Raw genomic sequence first — 19,916 nt, forward strand, 5'->3', positions numbered from 1 at the left:
GCGCAAGAACATCCAGGGGCGAGGGGATATGTTCAGGTTCTTTAGTGCTCTGAATGAGATGGATAATGTTCATGTTCCTACACTGCCCCGAAAGTTTCTGCGTCTACTGGGTCACCCAGAAAGCAGTCAGGAAGGGAAGTTAGTGGACACCGTGCAGGATACAAGGAGGGGAAGCAGGTTTGGCCAGAGTCCCAGATCACGATGCAGACCTGACCTTATGAAAAGAAAGGAGGAAGCAGGCATGGATAAGGAGAGCTCCAGATCGCCACGCAGCCCTGGCTGAAGCAGCCCTGTCCGTTTTCTCCACCCCTGGGCCGCTTCCGAGTACAGAGCACCCATGCCAGGAAGGCCCAGGCTCCAGCCTCCCGCCACGCTCAGTCACGGCCGGGGCTGCAGGGAAACTGAGGCAGGTCCTGAAGGCAGGGCAGCTGGAGGCTGGTGGCGCCCTGCACACCCGGCAGCTGAACAGGAGGTGGTTTCTCGGAGCGAACGCGAGCAGCACACCTCCGCGGTGCCACAGCATTTCAACATTTGTGCGGGAACATCACCCAGAGTAAAAACAATTCTGGTGGCACTATTTCATAGCTGCTTTACAAAATCTGTTGAATCCTGTTAAATGTGCTTTCAAGAGTTGTTCTACGATTTTGTTTGGCTTCGTAACTTCCAGTTCTTTCATGTGAGGCAGTTTAGGGTCTACTTGTAAGTGCATCACTGACATGTGGCAAAGGCCTGATGGAAGACGGGGCCTGGTGGCTTTCCGCTGGGGGGACCTTTGCTTTCACCTTTAGCTTCTGGAAGAAAATGATGGAGCAAACTGTGAGCAGATCAATGACTGGCCGAATTAGAAAAGCAAGTTAACATCGCCTCTGTGATTTGGGAGTTCCCTTTGTTTTCTGCTGCAGAAGTCACTGGAAGGAAGCTGCAGGAAAGGGCTCTTCACGCAAAATTGCTCCAGAGTCCATGAGATTTGTCGGAAGCTAGGGCCAGAGTAGAGGTTGGCACAAGCACCATTAGGATGATCTCAACGTGGATCTGAGGACATAGATCACGTGTGACACCGGTTTTGACATGAACCAAATGCTGCTTTGCTGAACTGCTTGAAGTCAGATGCAGTTTCGTTCATGTTCTTATCTTGTAAGGCCCACTGTGGTGCCTGGTAGGGGTAGACATGCCCGTCAAAGGGATGGGGGAGCATAGTTATTGTTACCTGCTTGGCTTCTGCTTTGTCTGCTCTTGGGTTGTAACCTGCTGGACACTCTATCCCTGCTCTATCCGAAAAAAGTAGAAGTACCAGTATTTAAATGTTTTTAAAAGACTGTTACTGCACCATCTTCTTCTATAGCAAAACACTATGCCCAAAGCCAGGGGAATGGCTGGAAAATGACCATCCATCCTGGGGAATGCCATGAGCTACTGAAAACTAGTAGATGAGTCATGTGTCCGGACTTCAAAAGATGTCCGCATTGTATTGTTCAATGAAGAAGAAGAGGAAAGAAAGTTACGGAATGTGAACACAGTATGTACCCAAATGGAGAGTGTGTGTGCGTTGATGCAAAAGAAAAACAATGGGAAAAATCCACGTAAAATTTATTTATAACTTCAAATTCTTTTTAAAAATGGTTGCTTTACAAGGGTGGGAATAGGAGTGGGGAAGTAAAGTCAGTCAACTTAATCTAATTTCTTTTATATTGTTTGAATTGTTATAATAAGCATTACTTTCGTTGTTCGACTGCGTAAATTTTTTTTAAAAGTACTGCACAACAGGGACCTGTCACATATGTGTGTGTATGTATATGTATATATGCTTGTGTATAGTATGTGTGTATATGCATGTGTATATATTTGTATACATGCATACATACATCTGGATGTATGCATATATATGTGTATGTATATGTATGCTCTGTAATCTGTGTGTATGTATATAAAATCCATCCTTCTGACACCTTGACCTGGCAAGTATTCAGGAACCATGAGCTGAATGAATATAGATTGCATATTTGATAAGTATACTAATTGAAGAATGTTGGTTAGCATTTCTTCCTTGTTGCTATAATAATGAGTCATATTTTCTTTAGTAAAAAGACAGTGGTTGAAGGGAAAGGTACAGTAATATTTCTTCTTGGAGGAGATAGGACACCAATATCTATTGACCACCTACTAGGTGCCAGGCAATGTGCTAGGCTCTTTGCATATCTTATCTCATTTAATCCTCATAGCACCCTCGCGAGTTGGGTGTTATTATGTTCATTTTACTAGTAAGGAAACTGGGGCACAAAGAAAACACGCCCCAAACCCTCCAGCTGCGAGTCAGAGCCAGGATTGCTGTCGGTGCCCCACACTTTGCCCCCTGCCATACTGCTCAGCAGGGTGGCTATGAAGTCACAATCCAGGGACCACCATGCCCCAGCTGTGCAGGTCCTAACAGTTCATGTGCTGTCACTGTCACTGCAACTCACATGTAGGGAACTGCAAACACAGTGGGCCTAGCTCATAGATCTCACAGTCATTGAAACTTCCTGCCTGGCAGGCGGGGGGGGGGGGGGGGGTCAGAATATTTATGAATCAGAATCTTCATCAATTTCTACATCAGTGTGTGGATTTGGGGAAAGTGTCCCAGGTGAATCTGATGTCCCCTACAACACACACAGGAACGCCCCAGTTAAAGACTTCTCTTCTATGCCAGTGGTTCCCAAAGTTGGCCACCCCCTGCAGAACCCTGGGGAGCAGGTGTACTTTGTACAAAGTACAGAGGCCTGGGTCCCACCTCTAGGAATTCTGATTCGCTTGTCTGGGTGCACCCTGAGTAGAAGCAGGATCAGCGACATAATTTGTGGGTCAGACCAGGTACAAAATGAAACTGCAGGACTTCTTGTTCAAAAATTATGCAGGATTTCAAGACTGTGATGGCAGGGCATTAAACCAAGTGTGGGCCCCTCTCAACCTGGGGCCTGGGGTGATGACACTGGTCACAGGCCCGTGAAGCCAGGCCTGGCTGCCCAGGTGGTTCTGATGCACAGCCAGGTTGAGCACCATGGGTCTAAAGTACCCAAGCCTATCTCAGATGGATTAGGGAACTGCCGAAGGCCCTGGAATTCTTTTTTTTTTTTAAAGATTTTATTTATTAGAGAGAGAGAGAGAAAGAGAGAGCACTTGTGGGGGGGGAGGGGTAGAGGGAGAGAGAGAATCTCAAGCAGACTCCCTGCTGAGTGTGGAGCCCCATGTGGGGCTTGATCCCAGGACCCTGAGATCATGACCTGAGCTGAAATCAAGAGTTGGATGCTTAACCAACTGAGCCATCCAGGTGCCCCTGAAGGCCCGGGGATACCTGGGCTTTATCACTACACCTTTGAATCCCTTGGAAAGCAGGGCTTGTGTATGGGCTGCCTCCGAGTGTGGGCTATATAGACGTGAGTGGAAAGAAAGAACACAAGAGGGAAGAGACCAGCAAAGGTGTGGCTTTGGCAAGTTCTATCTACCTAGAGTGGTGTGGCTCACACTACTTTCTGAACTGACAAATGTTATTACACTGTTTAACCTTTGTGGCTGACTGGTTTCCAAGTGCAGTGCTTCTACTCCTTGAGCTTAAAGCTGTATCCTCTGTTGGGGGTTGCATCATATAGGTTTTAAAAATGATAAACTAAAAATGGGCTCTCCGGAGAGGATTTTCAGGGCAGTGGAACCACTCTGTCTGCAACTGTCAAGGTGCCACATGTCATTATACATTTGTCCCAGTCCATACAGTATATGACCCCAAGAGTGAACCCTCCTGTAAAGCATGGACTGGGGGTGATAATGATGAGTCAAGGTAGGTTTATCCATCAAGGTACCTCTCTGGTGGGGCTGCTGTTGGTGGGGGGGGGGGGACGCTGTGTATGTGTAGAGCAAGGGGTCTATGGGAAATCTCTGTCCCTTCCCCTCGATTTTACTGAGAACCTAAAACTGCTCTAAAAAAAATACAGACTGTAAAAACACGTGCTCTCCTTGGGTAGGGAGCCGGGCTTTGTAGTCAGTCGCTATGGCGTTACTGCTCTCAGGGATCTGCTCTGCAGGCTTCATACTGATTCTGCAAAAATAGCTCCTTTCCTGTCTGGCAAAGAAATGACTTCATATTCTCCAAACCCAGAGGTTTTCAAAGTACCCACTGCCAAGGGAGCCACTTAGTCCTCACTCGGAGGCTGTGCTCCACCCTGTCATTACGTGGCCCCAGCGCTGGGAGAGGGACTGGGGCAGGGAGTGGAGGAAGCAGCTCGTGTGGACACCAGCCCGGTCACCGGACTCGGGGCACGTCACTTCCCCTAGGCTCAGCTTTCTCAGCTTTACACAATAAAAAGAAAGGATGGACCACGGGGTGCTGAGTCTTGGAGAAGGTGTTTTGTAAACTACACACTGTAGTTTAGATTTAAGGCAAGCTGGGGGTAGGGGCGTGAGGGGGGTTGGCCCGTGTGGGAGGTGGGCTCTGGAAGAGAAAAAGGAGGAAGAGCAGGTTTCTGCAAACTAGTGGGACCCAAGACAAAGTAGGGCTTTATGCCAGGGGTGGTGGGGAAGGCCGGCTGCCAGGTATCTGGGCGTGGAAGGTGTCCCCAGGTCAGCCTCGGGTGCTGAAGTGTGGGGGCTCTGGCCCTCTAGCACCGCCAAGGTTCGTAGGGAGTGGGAGTCGGTGGGCATCCTCCCACTGTTAGTAACAGAAAACCAAAGCTTTGGGTGGCTTACAGTCTGAGAGACTCTGTCCCCTTGACTTTTGACTTCAGGTTCATGTACCATTCTCAAGACACTATTTTTGCTTCTTGACACCTTGCCTGTCATTAGGGCTAGAGCTCGCTGTCTGTGATGCTTTGATTTCCCATGATCTGAGCTCTAGAGAGCTTCCTTTTACAAGAGCTCCCAACCATGGCCATACATTTTGCAGTTTTTGATAAAAATTCATAATACCTAAAAATATTCTCCACAAATCAAGCATTAACATTATATTTAAAATAGATGCTTGTAGGAAATGACTGGGTAGTGGTTATGGTTGATTCTTGCTATGTGGATCCTTCACTGACAGTGATTATAGCCAGCCTAATTTTGGTCTGGCTGGACTTTGATTGGCATGCATCCTCGCAGCTGACCTTGGAGCCTCTCCTACCCTTTGGCTAGGACTTCTCTCCGGCTTCAGGCCAGTCTGGGGGCCAGGCTTGGTTCTCAAGGTGTGCTTTCCGTCCAACAGCATCAGCATCACCAGGGAACTTGTTAGAAAATGCAGATTCTCCAGCTCCAGCTGGACCTTCTGGGTCAGAAGCTCAGTAGGTGGGGTTCTGTGACATGAGTTTTAATATGCCTCCAAGAGGATTCTGACACCTGGCTCAAGTTTGAGAACCACGGCCCTCCAGGCTGTCCGCTGAGGCTAATGCAGCCAGTTCCCATGACTGTCCTCCAGACAGCTCCTGAAATTATCCCCTACAAGTTTTCAGCTCCTCGCCAGTTCCTCTTTCCTCCTTTCCTTGACATAATGAGGAAGAGAGAAGAAGTGGTTTGGCAGCATTAAATGCCTCAACTATTATATAGAAAATCAGAAGGAAAGAATTTTCAATTTTTGAAAATGAAACATCCAACCTGCCAGCAGGTATTTTGAGCGGTGACTGTTGGCTATGTGCAGTGAGAAGCTACACACAATTGCACTCTCTCTCTTTCTCTCTTTTTTTTAGCAACAGCATTTTGAAGTCACAAACTGCCTTGGGGGAAAAAAAGGAAAGCAGAGCTTCTAGTTACTAATTCAAGCTTCCACCAGAAAAGGAACTTTTAAAGAATAAATTTAAACTAGGTTTTAAAGTATGATTACCAGCCAATTTTATCACAGTAGCCTGGGCAAGGTAAGTAGGTTATAGCTAAACCAGGGATAGTAAAACCATGGCAGGCAGTCCGCTACCTCCTAACCCCGCACCCAGGACAGACATTCCTTATTGATCACAGCGCTATTCCTCCTTTTCAGCAGAGCTCCCCAGGTCCCCATTACCGGGCTACTGGAGTTAGCAGATGAAATGGAACCTGCTCAATAGCCATGGTGTCCACAATACTTAATACCTACACGGTGAGAGTGAACGGATTTTCTCTTTTCTTATGGCTGTTCGTGGTCATTCAACAACTGCCCACCTGTCGATGACATTGTTTTCATAATGTAAACAAGCACATACTGAAAATGCTACATATCTTGGTCCTCATCGTTATCCTTCTTAAGGTAGATAGCTAATCATACTAGGAGATGAGGACTGGCGGACGGAAGAACTTGCACTCCCCAGGAAATGTGGGGCGCCTGCCCACTCCCCATGGACATACTGAATTCTAGGACAGTTTCATCATTGCCAGCAAGGAAGTTTGCATATTCCAAACTCCCAGACAGAGTTTACCATCAGAAGTAACATTCCTGTATACTTAACTGTTCTTTTCCAGAACAGTACCCAAAGTGGTAGCTGTGTGGGGGTTATATTCACCAGACCTAGATCAGCCGTGTCTACGTTTCAATTCTTGCTCTATTATTCACTCAGTAGACAGCACCATCTTTGGCAAACCATCCTCTGAATGTTTATTTCCTCACCAGTTTAAACACACACACACACAAACACACACACACACACCCTCCCTCACATTAAGGGAGTGAAGTGAGACAATGCTTGTAAAGTATGTCCATGGTGAGTGTTCAATATATGCCAGTTATTTTAATCATAATTACTCAAGACATCTATTTGATTTCCCCTTCTGAAAACCCTTCCTGTTGTGACTCTTGTCCAGTATTGAGGCCACCCTCATGCTCCCACCCTCACTTTGAATAAGCCCAGGAGAGTCAGGTTGGCAGGTGACCTTTCTATCAAAACACTCCCAAGAAACCCGTCTTCTTCAAAGAAGAGAACTGGTGGGCCTTGCTGGCTCCATTCCCAATCTGTGCACATCACAGATCCCCCTCCCCAGCTCACCTAGCCCTCTCTCCATAAGCCTGCCTCTCTCTCACAAAAAGTTATCTGTAGAAATGCTGAATTGGCAGCTGCTGGAGTCAGAGGAGGAGATTTATTAATAAAATACAATTGCCATATCTTCCTCTGGAAGCCACCTTCTAGTGTCACCTCTACCTACATTTTCATGCACTTGACAGTCATGATCAGGGCTGCTGCATATAGCTACATAGGTTACGCACTGCACAAGCCAGACCGCCATTCATGCCACGGGGCCCAGTTATAGATGGCAGCCTGCTTGATGCTCTAGGTGAATCTACGGATCGAACTGATCAGAATTAACCCATGCATTGGAGTTGACCTGTGAGATGGCTCCTGTGAGTCAGATTCATGGTCACAAAGAGCTGATACTTTTCCAAAGCTCCAGAGGGCCTGTGGCCCTCTTTGAAGAGACCAGTGGTGTCCATTATCTGCAGCAGTCAATGGCCCACCGTCCTCTTGTGGACGGGCATGGTGTGTGTGTTAGACCATCACCCCTACAGGGCAGGGGGTGTTAGGCATCTTGCATTTCCCAGCACCCACCACAGTCCCAGGCACAGGATCAGTGTTTAATGAACGAGGATCTTCTTGAACTCTAAACGGAACCCCTCCTGCAACAATCACAGCCCACTCCTCTTGAAATACCTTGCACAGTCTGGAAGGCTGGGGCGTGCTAGTAAGTGTTCAACTACCAGCTCTCCAGGAAGCAAAGAAACAGAGAAATAGATACCTCCCATTTGTAGCATTTGCCAATTCCCACCGTGTAAATACTCCTCCTGGGGCTTGTGTGGCCCTACCAACATGTGTCACTGAACATGGGGCTGGAAAGAGATGTACACAGTCGGCTCTTGTGAGCTGGTACCAGCTGGCTCCAGCAGCCTGCTGCTAGAAGGTCACGTTCATTTCTCTCCTTAAATCATGCAATTTTCCTCTTCTGTCATTGTCTCATTCTCTAATGAGTTTCGCAAAAAAACTTGCTCTTCCGACTAGTTTTCATCCTTGAAAGCTCAGGCCAAAAGTTATCTCCTTTGTGAAGCCTTCCTGATGCCCCTGCCCATTCCCAGAACAAGGAACTGAGCGCTGCTCCGTGTTGGCCCAACATTGCACACGCCTGTTGCAGATGGTGTGAAGCAGCGAACACATGACTGGCCTATTTCCCACTAAGATTGTCAGACCTCTGGGGATGGGAGAGGACTGCTGTTTGTCTATCTCCGGAACCCCACATCCAGCATGCAAGAAGTATTCAATAAGAGCTTGTTGAGGGGTGAGGGGGAAGGAAGGAATACATAAGCGAAGAAAGGACGACTGACTTCTGAGTCTTCTTTTCATGTGTTGTTACCTTCTGCAACCCTAAGTTTCTGCCCCCTGCTCCCAATCAGCCAGCAGGCTAAGAGCAGGATTGCCAGTAACACTGTATAAACATTACCTTACAAAATTCTTTTCTTTTTAACTTGACCTTCACACCAGCTCTTTTAGCACAAAGTGAAGTCAGTCTCAGTGAGGCGGGGTGTGGGAGAAGCAAGAGGGGAGAGAGAGGAGAAAAAGTGGGGACTGATTCCAGCTAGGAGTGTCTTCTGTTAAAACTGCATCGAGTTGCACATAGTGAATTAACATCCACAGGGATTAGCCCTGGAATTTCTGAATCGTGAGGAGATGAGCATCTGGTAGAGGGTGATTGGCAGCGACCAGGCACGGGTCTTTACCTGGTGCTGCTGGACGTCTCATGCACTGCTAAATGTATCGATCCCTCCCCACTACCACGTGAGCCTCGGAGAGGACTGACCTTCTCTGAGCAAGATGCACCAACACGGCAGCGGAGGCCCAGGCTACACAAAAAGGGAAAGTGAAGTATGGAGCAGCGCCATCGATTGTCCCTTTATAGGCATCCGGCTGTTGGTGAGCTCACCCCCAATCATCACTCCCTGCCAGGGTCATAAAGTGAGAAGGCTCTTTACTCTTCCCCTGACAAAGGCGGGAGGGGGCTGATGGGGGCTCTCTGGGGTGAAATGCAGTCCAGAACACATCGCTCGAAGCACATGACATAAATAAAAACATTAAAATCACTAGCACCATTACCACATGACATAACAACAATTAATAATGTGGGGAAACAGGGTGCAGGACTGAAAGCAAGCCTCCCCAACACTCTTTCAAGTTCACTGGAGAAATCTGAGCCCCTAGGAGTAATCCAATTTATCTGGTATCCAGCCTTCCAAGGCATGATCCTTAAATATGTCAGCATCTAAGGAGGAAGAAAAAATTATCTGCACAGAAGTGAAAGTCGTGGTTCAGTAACATATTTAATGAAAGTCAATGGGAAATACGTATAGACTCATGTGGATCAGATTACGGCCAGCTGGCTGGAACTCCTGAGGGGTTGGTGAGAGGGGAGAGGTGTGTCCTGACAGGGGCAGTCCCAGCAGCCCCCACAAAGATGTCATGAGGGTGGAGCTCTTTAAGAGAGAAACCAGAGCATGAAAATGGTGGCCTAATGGGTAAGCTTTCAAATGTGACTTCCAATTTCACAGATGGCTTTGTGACCCCTCAGTGCATTAAGAGATGCAGTGAATGGAAGGATAGTGACTTTCCCCCTAAAGATAATATACGAAGTGGCTGTCTGTAAGACTTTCAGCATATTTTATCGAGTTAAAACGTTACAGGAAGAGGCAACTCCATGGCTCTCCAAATATTGCTATGAATAAAGCACTTCTAAACGTAGAAACTAAAAAGAAGACAACAGCATGTGCGTGAAGAGAGCTTGAACAATGGCTAACAAGAATTGGAGAAGAAGGAAAGACAAAGAATTTTGTAGAAGAAAATAAAAGGAAAGAGGACACAAAGCAAACACAGTTTTAAGAAGATTCAAAACAGGCAGTAGAGGAGGCATAAAGAGATTGCTTATAAAGTGAAGATATTTCAGGATATTTTACTCGTTCACATTAAAAAGGCTGGGTCCACTGCCAAATTGACTCAACTACTGATCCATTAAGGAAAGATGAAAATTCTAGGTCAGTCTTTAGGTAGGATCTCCTGAGAGCATCTCAGGCAGCTAGTCCTCTGCTAGGCTGAGTTTCTATTCCAATGCAATAAGGTGGATGAGAGCATGCATGTTTCTCGGAAGTGAAATCTGTCTTGGGTTACGGTCCATATCATAGATCTTTTGTAGGAAATACAGTTGGGGGTGGGTTTTCTTCTGGAAGCAGTGGTCCCTCTTCAATTCATCATGATCTGTCTCCAAATGCATGTATATAGAAAAAGGAGAACTGAAAGTTTGGGAAGAAATCTTGATCCAGAGCCATGGAAATATCAGTGAGTGAGACATTACGTCCAGCTTCTAAAAATTTCTGTTTCTTTCAGTCTTCTCAACTGTGTACCTTAGATCTCTCTCTTCATCTGCATTTGGTAGTCCATTTCCAGAGCTATGTCTGAATCTTTCAAAACTACAGCTGACTTCTCTCCAACACCGGTCAAGCTTGGCCACCATGATCAAGGTCCCCAAAAGATCCCTAGACACACATTGTAGATGATTCAGACTCATCTTCTGGGGAGAAAGATGTTAGAAGCTCTTTTCTCAATGGGATGACTTTTTATGCTGAAAGAGAACACCTTGGACGGTGGGAAGAAGATGTTTGGACACCAAGAGAACAGAAACGAGGGGAAGGGAGAGCCATACCTGCTCCGATGACCTCTTCGATTTTCACAAAAGATACATCAATCTCCTTGGCAAACTCCCGGACAGCTTCGTTGGGGTCCTCATAAGTGAAGGGGTCAATGTAGATCTTCATCCCTGGGGAGCCTTATTAGAGGAGACAAGCAGGGTTAACATCCCAAAGAGGACACGGTGGTCAGTAAGTCCTGGCTGTTGTCCCCAGTTCCCCTACACACCAGATTGCCTCTCTGTGCCTGGCTGGGCCTTCCCATCTCCCTTCCCTCTGCGCCACACTGGCTTGGTTCTCTGTCCTCTACTTCTCCTCCATATTTTCTTCTCTTTTTGAGCTCTTGATGAAATGTGGAGCAGATTACTTATAAGTGACAGATCGGGACCAGTTCCCACATTGAGCACTCACAGAAGGCAAAGAAACTGATTGATGCCAACCAAATGCATTAGCAGAAAAGCGGTGGTAAAATGGTAGGGTAGATATCAATATTTATCAACTTGACAACTTTTCTGAGTGGAGGCCACCATTAAGGTTATAACTGACGGCTGCGGCCAAGGCTGCAAGAGGGATGAGGATGGATTAAAAAAAAAGGAGAGAGAGAAAGAGAGAAGGAGAAACTGCTATTACAAAAACCCCAAGTTAGAAGTGTCAAGACAGAATACCAGAAGAAAAAATGTGAAGAGAAAAGCTTAGAAAATACTGATAAAGAACAAAGTCTACAGAGAAAAAAAAATGAGGTGGAATGAAAGAAAAATGGTAGTGAACGTCCATGCCCTCAGACACACAAAAGTATGAAAAACGAATGAAATGGTGAATGAGAAATACAAAAAGGAATATAGACTTTGTCACTGATGCTTAGAGTGGCAAGATAAATAGGTGTGCATGGGGACAAAATAGAGAATTGTCACTGCAAAAAACATACATTCAAAAAGTGGAGGAGAGGGGACAAAAAAGGAAATGGAACCCAAGAAACAAATGGATTCACTCACAATGTAATTTTCAACATGTCAGATGTGTCACTAGGCAAAGTCTAGACACTGTTTCCTCAGTGGTGGTGTGGTGAGCAGGAGAGGACTTTGAAAGCGACACCACATGGTCCAGCATGGCATCCTTGTGAGGGGGAGGCCGTTTGCTTGCCTGCTGCTGCTGTCTGGTCGGTGGAAGAGTCAGGTCAGCAGGGCAGGCAGGTCTGGAAAGGCACAGGTGCCGAGCGCCCACGGTCAGGACCCAAGTCTGAGGTTGGGACCTCCCGTCCCCACTGCGCCTCATCTCGCTGACTCACAGCCCTATATGCAAAGGCTAGTTCTCACATATATCATCCAAAAAACTCTGAGGACTCTACAGCTCCCCCAAGTTCATGTTGCTTTGGTCATAATTCAGGCAAGGATTCAAAGTGCTAGAATCTAATCCAGAGGGAGAAGGAAGATACAGCAAAGAAGTGAAGGGTTTTTTTTGTTTGTTTTTGTTTTTTTTTTTTTTAAGTCAGAGAGAGCCAGGTGCTATGCCTAGAAGATCAACTCTTTCTGAAAAATGGTTCATTCCCAGTCACTAAATAAAATCACTCCTAGCATGCTAGGCTGTTTGCTTTAGGTTAGTCAACACCATGCTAGAATGCTCCTTGGAAACTTGGGAAGAACAACATTGACTTTGGCATCTGCCGACTGAGATTTGGACAAAGCAAACAGAGATCCTCACTTTTGTGTACAATGTTCTAATCCCTGGGGAATGTGGGGGGAGGGAAGAGAAAGAGAGAGAGAGAGGCAGGTGTTCTACTTTGCTAACAGTGGACTAAAAGGAAAGTAGGGATGGGGTTCATCTCTTTCTCAGTTGGTATGAAGAACAAGTGAAGAGCAAAAACCATTGAAATCAGACTGAGAGTGTCTAACGAAGCCAGATCAGCATCTCCAGGCAGCCAAACTTTGGGTTCCACCAGAAGCAACCCTTGGGACAAGGTTCTGAGAAACAAGTGGCTTATCTGAAAGATGATCCCACAGCAGTAGGGACAGGTGAGTGGGGAAGTAAGATCGAGGCAAGGCAGTCAGCCTAGAAAAAGTGTGTTCTCAAGCCACTTCCCAACGCGGGTAACCGAAGCAGGCTTAAGCCCCCCAGGGAAGCTGTGGGAGTTGGTGTGCGTGAGCACATGCTTCACAGTTGGCCCACCCTGGATGGAGGGAGCTGTGCTATTATCATCCAGGTTCCCATCAAGCCTTTGGTGGGGGCTGATCAGCCTGCTGCGCAGGTGAGCAGGGAGCCTCCGTGACCAGAGAGAGCTTTTTAGGGAAGAAACACAGATGGGGTAGGTGGAAGTTGGCAGCATGAGCTGAAGGGGTGAGCGCAGGAGGTGAGGCAACCACAGACCCACTCAAAATGCCAAACGGACAGCAGGTCAGTGTCACAACCTGTGAACTTTCCCGAATTCCATGCTGTGCGGAGATGAGAGGAGGCTGAGACCCAGAAGCTGGGGTTGAAAGGCGAGGACAGAATCCTAAAGCCTCCTACTAGCCTGGCGTAATGCAGCAAAGCCACATCCATCTCTTAGAACAGGCCTCTCCTCTGCCAGTGGCGAAGCTAGCAGCTCCTTCCCACGGTGACTGTGATATTACAGAACATATTGCAAGTGACATACCCAGCACAGCATCTGATGTACACAGGGAGGGCTCGCACACTGACGCACTTGTGATGATTATCAGTAAATGGTTCTAGGAAGTGTTTGGGGAGGCAGGAAGAGGAAGCAAGGTGGGGTGGCCAGTGGGGCATGTCAGCCACTTAGAGTTATATTAGTTACTTTAAAAATAACTACCTTGTTATTTTAGATCAAGGGCTTTTAAACAATGTATGCTAAGCTGTCCTACAGGAACTCTTCCACAAAGACTAATTAAACAATCTAGAATGTGCAGTAATGAATGGTTTGTAAGTACAGACACATATAAGGATGAAGGAGAAAGGATTCTGAGTTAATGAGCTTTACAGATATTAGCCCCCATCCATTCTGGGAAGGACCTACTCCCAGAGGGCAACGGCTCATCTCCTGATGGGGCTGGCATTCTTCCAGGCCAGCAACAGGCAACCAAGCACACCAAGGTGGGAGCAAGTTCACAATTCAATGATGGGTGCAGTTTACTCTCACGGAGAGGTTTGCTACCTTGCTGGCTTGTAGGAATGGGGGCAGGGAGGCACACGAGTGATGTCACAGCTGATCTGGGGCCAGGGGTCCTGACTGTTAGTAAAGCCCTTCACGAGCAGCTGAAGGGGCTGCATGGAGGAGCCCAGGAGAAGAGATGCAGTGTGCCTGTGAAGTTCTGCTTCTGTGCAGTAGTAGGAATTAGGACTTGTTTTCCCTGAAACTGAAGATACCATTGTCACATCGAGGAAGGGAAACTGAAATCAAAAGTCTACCAAACGGCTCAGACTTGGTGCTTTTCCCCTGATGAGGGTCTGAAAGGGCTGCCCTAGCAGAGGGTCCTGGCCTAACTCCTCCCGCTGGGGGCAGGGATCCAACGGTCGAAATCGGGAGAGTGATTTGACCGAGCACGTGCCCATCACAGCTCCCCGGCATCTACGTCATCCTGGAATAACACCGCTCTCCAGACCTCTCTCCTGCATTACCGCTAGGCTTTCTCAAGTCCCAGAAGATGATGAGAAAAAAAAATGCCTTTAGCTAGGCAGAACAGGTCGTTTGTCTTTTGGCTCATTTTGTGTTTCTGCATAAATCCTGCATCAGCCTGTTCCTGCTCCCACTTGCCAGTGAGCAGTTTTTAATTATCAGGAAAATGGTATTTAGTGCAATGAATCACTAGACAGTGAACAAGGAATTCAAGTCAGCTGTGGAGTCAGGCAAACATTTGGAGATGGGGCTCAGAAATTGTTCTCAGATTATGAGTGTTGGGGAAATATTATCAGTGGTAGTAATAATAATATCAGGTGCAATATAGCTCATAATATAAAGCATTTTATAATGCTCTGTACGGTGTTTTACATTATTATTGTTGTTAATATTATATATTTATACTATTTTTACAGTTAACTGATTTTTTTTTCTTATTTTTGACATACGTTACATACCTTTGGCACAAAAGTAATGTGTACGGATCTAAACTTCTGATTGCTAGTGCCTTGAGAGAGAGAGAGAAAATCTTCAATTTTATGATCTTCTAATTCACTAATTTCTTTTTTTTTTTTTTTTAAAGATTTTATTTATTTATCTGAGAGAGAGGATGAGAGAGAGAGAGCACATGAGAGGGGGGAGGGTCAGAGGGAGAAGCAGACTCCCCGCCGAGCAGGGAGCCCGATGCGGGACTCGATCCCGGGACTCCAGGATCATGACCTGAGCCGAAGGCAGTCGCTTAACCAACTGAGCCACCCAGGCGCCCTCACTAATTTCTATTAACTAATTTGCAGGTATGTTTGTTCTTTGATTTCAAAACCCATTTATGCTACGGCTAGGGGGTGCAGCTGGACTGCCTCCAACTTTAAAAGACCATAGTCCCAGGAAATTAGCCAAATCTTACCCATCAACCCATGCTTTAGGCATAGAAGTCTGGGGACAAATGACTTAGCCACTATCCAGAGCCTTCTTGTGTGGCACAGAGCACTCCTGGAAGGAGAAGAAACTCTTGGCCATTGTTAGAGACCCTACATCACTCCATCATGGGCCTCTCAAAAGTGAAGCAGCTGGGACAAATTCTGGGGATGCTGGCAGATGTGTGGGGTGTATCTAAAAAGTCAGTTAGACTTACTTACAAGTGCCAGGGTCTCAGGGCTGAGCAGAAGCAGGCTGGGAAAGGGCCAGTTTTAAATGATGGGTGACATAAGAGGATTAAGAGCTAAAGGAGAAGATGGAGTGCTCCTCTTCAGACCTCTTGTGTACTCAGAAAGTACAAAATCAGTGCCACGGACATCTTGGGGGTCCATGGAGAGCAGACAGGCTGAGAAGCTTCAGGGGTGCCAGGAAGAGCCTGATGCCCTCCTGCTGGCTGAGGATTCCTAGAATCCCACAGTATGGCTCCAGAGAGGTAGTGACTTAGCTTGTTCTCAGTCACTGATACCTTGTGTCCCAGCAGGTTTGACAGAGCCATGGGAAAGAGCTAAGTGTGCTTCCTCGGGCCCCATTCTGGATCCAAGGCAGACTTTGTCATCTTTGTGACTCACCTAAATTTGGTCCAGATATCTAAGTACAGGAGGGAAGCAGTTTAGGGATCGGCACATAAAATCCAGTCCCCAGGAGGGACTTCATCCAATGCTCTGCCTCAGTACATTGATCATCCCTCATTTGTCTCAACGTTGACAGGACACCTGTTCTAGGGACTATGGGAGCTATAGGAAAAGCAAAGCTCATGAGGTTCTTCTTCTGATGAAGACCTGAAATACCTGGGGAACAGTGCTGGAGAGTCTGGAATCGGGAGCCCACACCTGGAAATGAGCTATAAATGTGGCAGAAACCAGAGAAGGCAGAGGGCTATGGATGCCAGCATTCCAGGTCACAATCCAAGAAGGACAGGTCCCGTGGTTATGCACTGGGGAGGGAGAAGCCTGGAGTATCTAAGACAAAGCTCAGATGGGGTGCTTGGGTGGCTCAGTCGTTAACCGTCTGCCTTCAGCTAGGGTCATGATCCCAGGGTCCTGGGATTGAGCCCTGTATTGGGCTCCCTGCTTGGTGAGCCTGCTTCTCCCTCTCCCTCTGCTGCTCCCCCTGCTTGTACTCTCTCTCTGTCAAATAAATAAATAAAATCTTAAAAAAAATAAAATAAAACAAAGCTCAGAGAGAAGCCCCCCATGGCATGAATGAGCAAAGCGTGACCAGCTTCAATGTGGCGGGAAGAGGGGACCAGCGTGGCAGAACACTGATGTGCTAGCACGGGAGGGCCTTGACTGCGAAACCAAAGGCATTAAGATCAGTGCCATCGGACACACAGAGCTGACAACTGTTCCATCTGCATGGAAGGGACACACTAAGAGCAAGGCCCTGGGGAATTCCTTTTGCTGGTGGGCTGCCGTGTTCACATGGATGTTGTGGGGAAGGGGCTGGAGGCTGGAGGCGGACAAAACAGCTATGGGGTTGTTGCAGTAATTAAAGCACAAGGTAGAGTCTTCAACCAGCATGCTGCAATAAGAACAACAAAAGAGGCGAGAGAAATTTCAAAGGGAGGATTGATAGCACTTGGTGAGCATTTAAAGATGGGGAATTAAAGAGGAATGAGAAGAATCCAAATCAATGCCAAGACGTGTGGAATAAAGTGGTACTGTTAACCAGGTAACGGACTTTGGGCAAGAAACCCCATTATTAGGGAAGTCTGCACACGTGCTTTTACACTTTGAACGCACAGATGAAGTATGCAAGTGCCTAGAAGTCAATCATAAAACTCAGAATGGAAACAGAGCCGGACGTCTAAATCTGGAGTTATGGATTGAAGAGGCGCACGGGTGGTGGTTGAAGCTGTTGGTGTGATGGGCAGTTTCTTGGAGTAAACCTACCAGGAAAGCTTGGTAGAAACTAGACACAGTCTGTTCTACCTGCTTCTGAGGACCACGATCAGGGCAATAGGGAGTTGGTTTTTTCCAGGAAGAAGCAGAGGTCATGGGTGCCCAGGCAGGGTGGGAGGAAGAATCTAAGAGGGGAGCCCCAAGGAGGCAATGAGCCTCAGTGGAAAAGCAGGGGATCTGAGGAGGATCTTCCTCCTTCCTTGTATTTGGAAGTTTCACCATATTTTTAAAGTTTTTTCTTAAAACCACAGTAATTGCCTCGTATGTATCTCCAGGAGAAGGAAAGTAGGCCACAGGCTACTTGCTATTGAGGAAGGTACTTCAGGAAACAGAGTGTAACATCTGCCTGCTCCTTGGTTTCAATGACCAGCAGAGGAACGGCTTTCCAGGCAAGGCCCACTGGTTCTGGGCCATCAAAGCCTTGTTGGCAACCCAAAGGCAACAGCCACGGAGTTGCTCATTAAATTTCCTTGACATTTAATAAGCACCCACTGAAAACTCTGCTACCTTTTGCCCTTGGGGCCCTTCGCTCCGTGCCTCATAGGCCCTCATTTACTCATGACCAGTTACTAATGCTCCTGTTACCCCAGAAGAGGCAGCCAAAGTATCCAGTCTGTCTCTTCCTCCAATGGGTCCACCTGACCTTCACCCTGGTGCCCAAGGTCATTTCCAGTGGGCTGGCTGCTGGTCCTCTACAGTTCTGAAATACATTTCCCACCCAGAGTTAGGAAGGCTGAGCGTGGAATCTTGGAGCAAGATGTGTTTCTGGGCTAATCTAGTCCAATCTCCCACCCAGAGCTAGGAAGGCTGGGTGTGGAATCTTGGAGCGAGATGTGTTTCTGGGTCTAATCTAGTCCAATCTCCCACTTAGAGCAGCAGTTGGCTCCACAACATCCTTTACCGATCGCTATCTAGCCTGCGCTTGAATGCTTCCAGGAACAGAGAGCTTACCTCCCCACAAAGCCACCTGGCTCTGTGTTGGGCAGTTCCAGTTGGGCGGGGGTGTTCTCTCCTGAATCAAATGTCTGCCTACTCTGATCTTTCCTTCGATGGTTCCATTTAACTTCATGAAGCACGACAACATCTTCTCCTTTCCTTCGCCCTAAAGGTGTCATGCTTGATCCCTGCCCGTGTTTCTCCAGCACTGAACGGGTGTTTCCAAGTTTCTAAGGTAAGAGATCAGGACTTGCCACTTTCCACAGGCAGGCTGCTTTGCCAAAAATGTTCTTCTCGAAATGGGGTCCTCGGAATCAAGAACATCACTGTAGATGTGTTCTTACTAGCACAGAGGACAGCATGTCTGTGTATCACCTCCTCTGATCTGGGGACCACAGAGTCAGACAGACCTGAATTTAAAACCTTGTTTTGCAAATCACTAACTCCAAGATTCCGGACAGGTTACCTGTCCTCTCTGAGGCTGTTTTTTTCACATGCAAAATCTACCTCCTGGGACAGTTATGAGGCTTAAATGAATTAGCAGAGGTAAAGTGTTTAACACAGTGAGTACTCAAAACTGGACATTATTTTTACTATTGTTTTACATCAGTAACAGTGCTTGGCTTTTTACTCTGCTATGTATCACTCATATTAAGCATGTGGTAAACTAAATACCTACACATTTTCACACAAACGAATAGCAAGTCAGGTCTCCTCCTTTCTGTGTTGCTTTATTTTTGTTTTAGCCTAAACACTAGATTCTAGATTTATCCCTCTAACATTTCATCTTGCAGATTTCAAATTAGCATTCAAAGCTGTTGGATAGTTCTGAATTTTGATTGTTTTATATGGTGTTAGTTATGCTCTCCAACTGTTACCTCCAAACTTGATAAGCATCCCTAGGCTTGCTTGCACCTGACTCGTGAATTTAAAAAACAATCAAACGAACAGAGATTGAATTGGACAAAGATTAGAATAAAGCTAGTGACTTCCTTCCTGGCTGACAGAGTCACTAACCCACTTTCTTTGCATATGAAGACAAGTTCTGTACTCACTTTACATGCTTTCCCCTAGGAGATCATCAAATATTTTTGCCAAAATAAAAACTCACTACATCTGCAGTTCCTCTTGAAATTACTAAATGTATAACTCTAGTAAATGAGATGAGGTCCTCATTTTGTTTTCTTAATAATCCTCTGTGTTTCCCAATGATCACTGAATTTGGTTGTAAATGCCCAGGACCCACGTGCTCTGGTCTCTACAAGCATATGGCAGGGATCAAGCTCACAGTCCTGTTCTGTCATCCTCAGTGCTCTGTCCTCTTGCCCTAGGTGGAAATTATAGCTTTTGCCAGTCCCTGGGCACATACCCTATTTGGTTTTGCTTTTCTCGAGGCTTAAGAATAGCTCTATGACTGTATCTGCAGTTGCCTGCAACACGGAGATGGTTATGTTAGAGTTGTTTCCTGAAAGCCCTTGACCCCTTACCAAACTCTTTTCTTCCTCTCTCCCCACCGCTCCCCACTTCACCCAACTCAGAAATCAGTGAGACATCAGCCACTATCAGGTGTGTAATTAGATAAGCCCCATAAATACCCAGTAGCATTTCCCAAATGCAGAATTGACTGGAACTTTTCTAAGATAGATTGCCAAGCCTACCCTGCCCTACCTGGATCATCCTGTCCAGGCAATTTTTAGTCAGCCAGCAAGCACCTTCTGAGATCTGGCTCACAGAAATCATGAGAACACACCATCTGTCTGCCTGTCTTTGGACACGGGAGAACCACGGTCCCACCCACCCATCCTTGAATATGAACCACAGGCTTCCAGGCTCTTCATCCAAGCATCCAGCACCACATCCGGCAGCTTCTCTCTCC

At 46.8% G+C, this 19,916-nt stretch overlaps 1 protein-coding gene across 1 annotated transcript in view; it reads right to left on the reverse strand.

The window, feature by feature from the left end:
* The window catches only part of EPHB1 (EPH receptor B1), a 414,361-nt gene that overhangs the window by 56,137 nt on the left and 338,308 nt on the right, over positions 1-19,916 (reverse strand). Inside the window, exon 10 of the mRNA XM_032408651.1 lies at positions 10,639-10,761. Within this exon, the coding sequence (XP_032264542.1) occupies positions 10,639-10,761 (123 nt within the window). The remainder of the gene's footprint in view (positions 1-10,638; positions 10,762-19,916) is intronic.

The sequence above is a fragment of the Phoca vitulina genome, unplaced genomic scaffold (assembly GCF_004348235.1).
Source record: "Phoca vitulina isolate PV1807 unplaced genomic scaffold, GSC_HSeal_1.0 scaffold10, whole genome shotgun sequence".
NCBI lineage: Eukaryota > Metazoa > Chordata > Mammalia > Carnivora > Phocidae > Phoca > Phoca vitulina.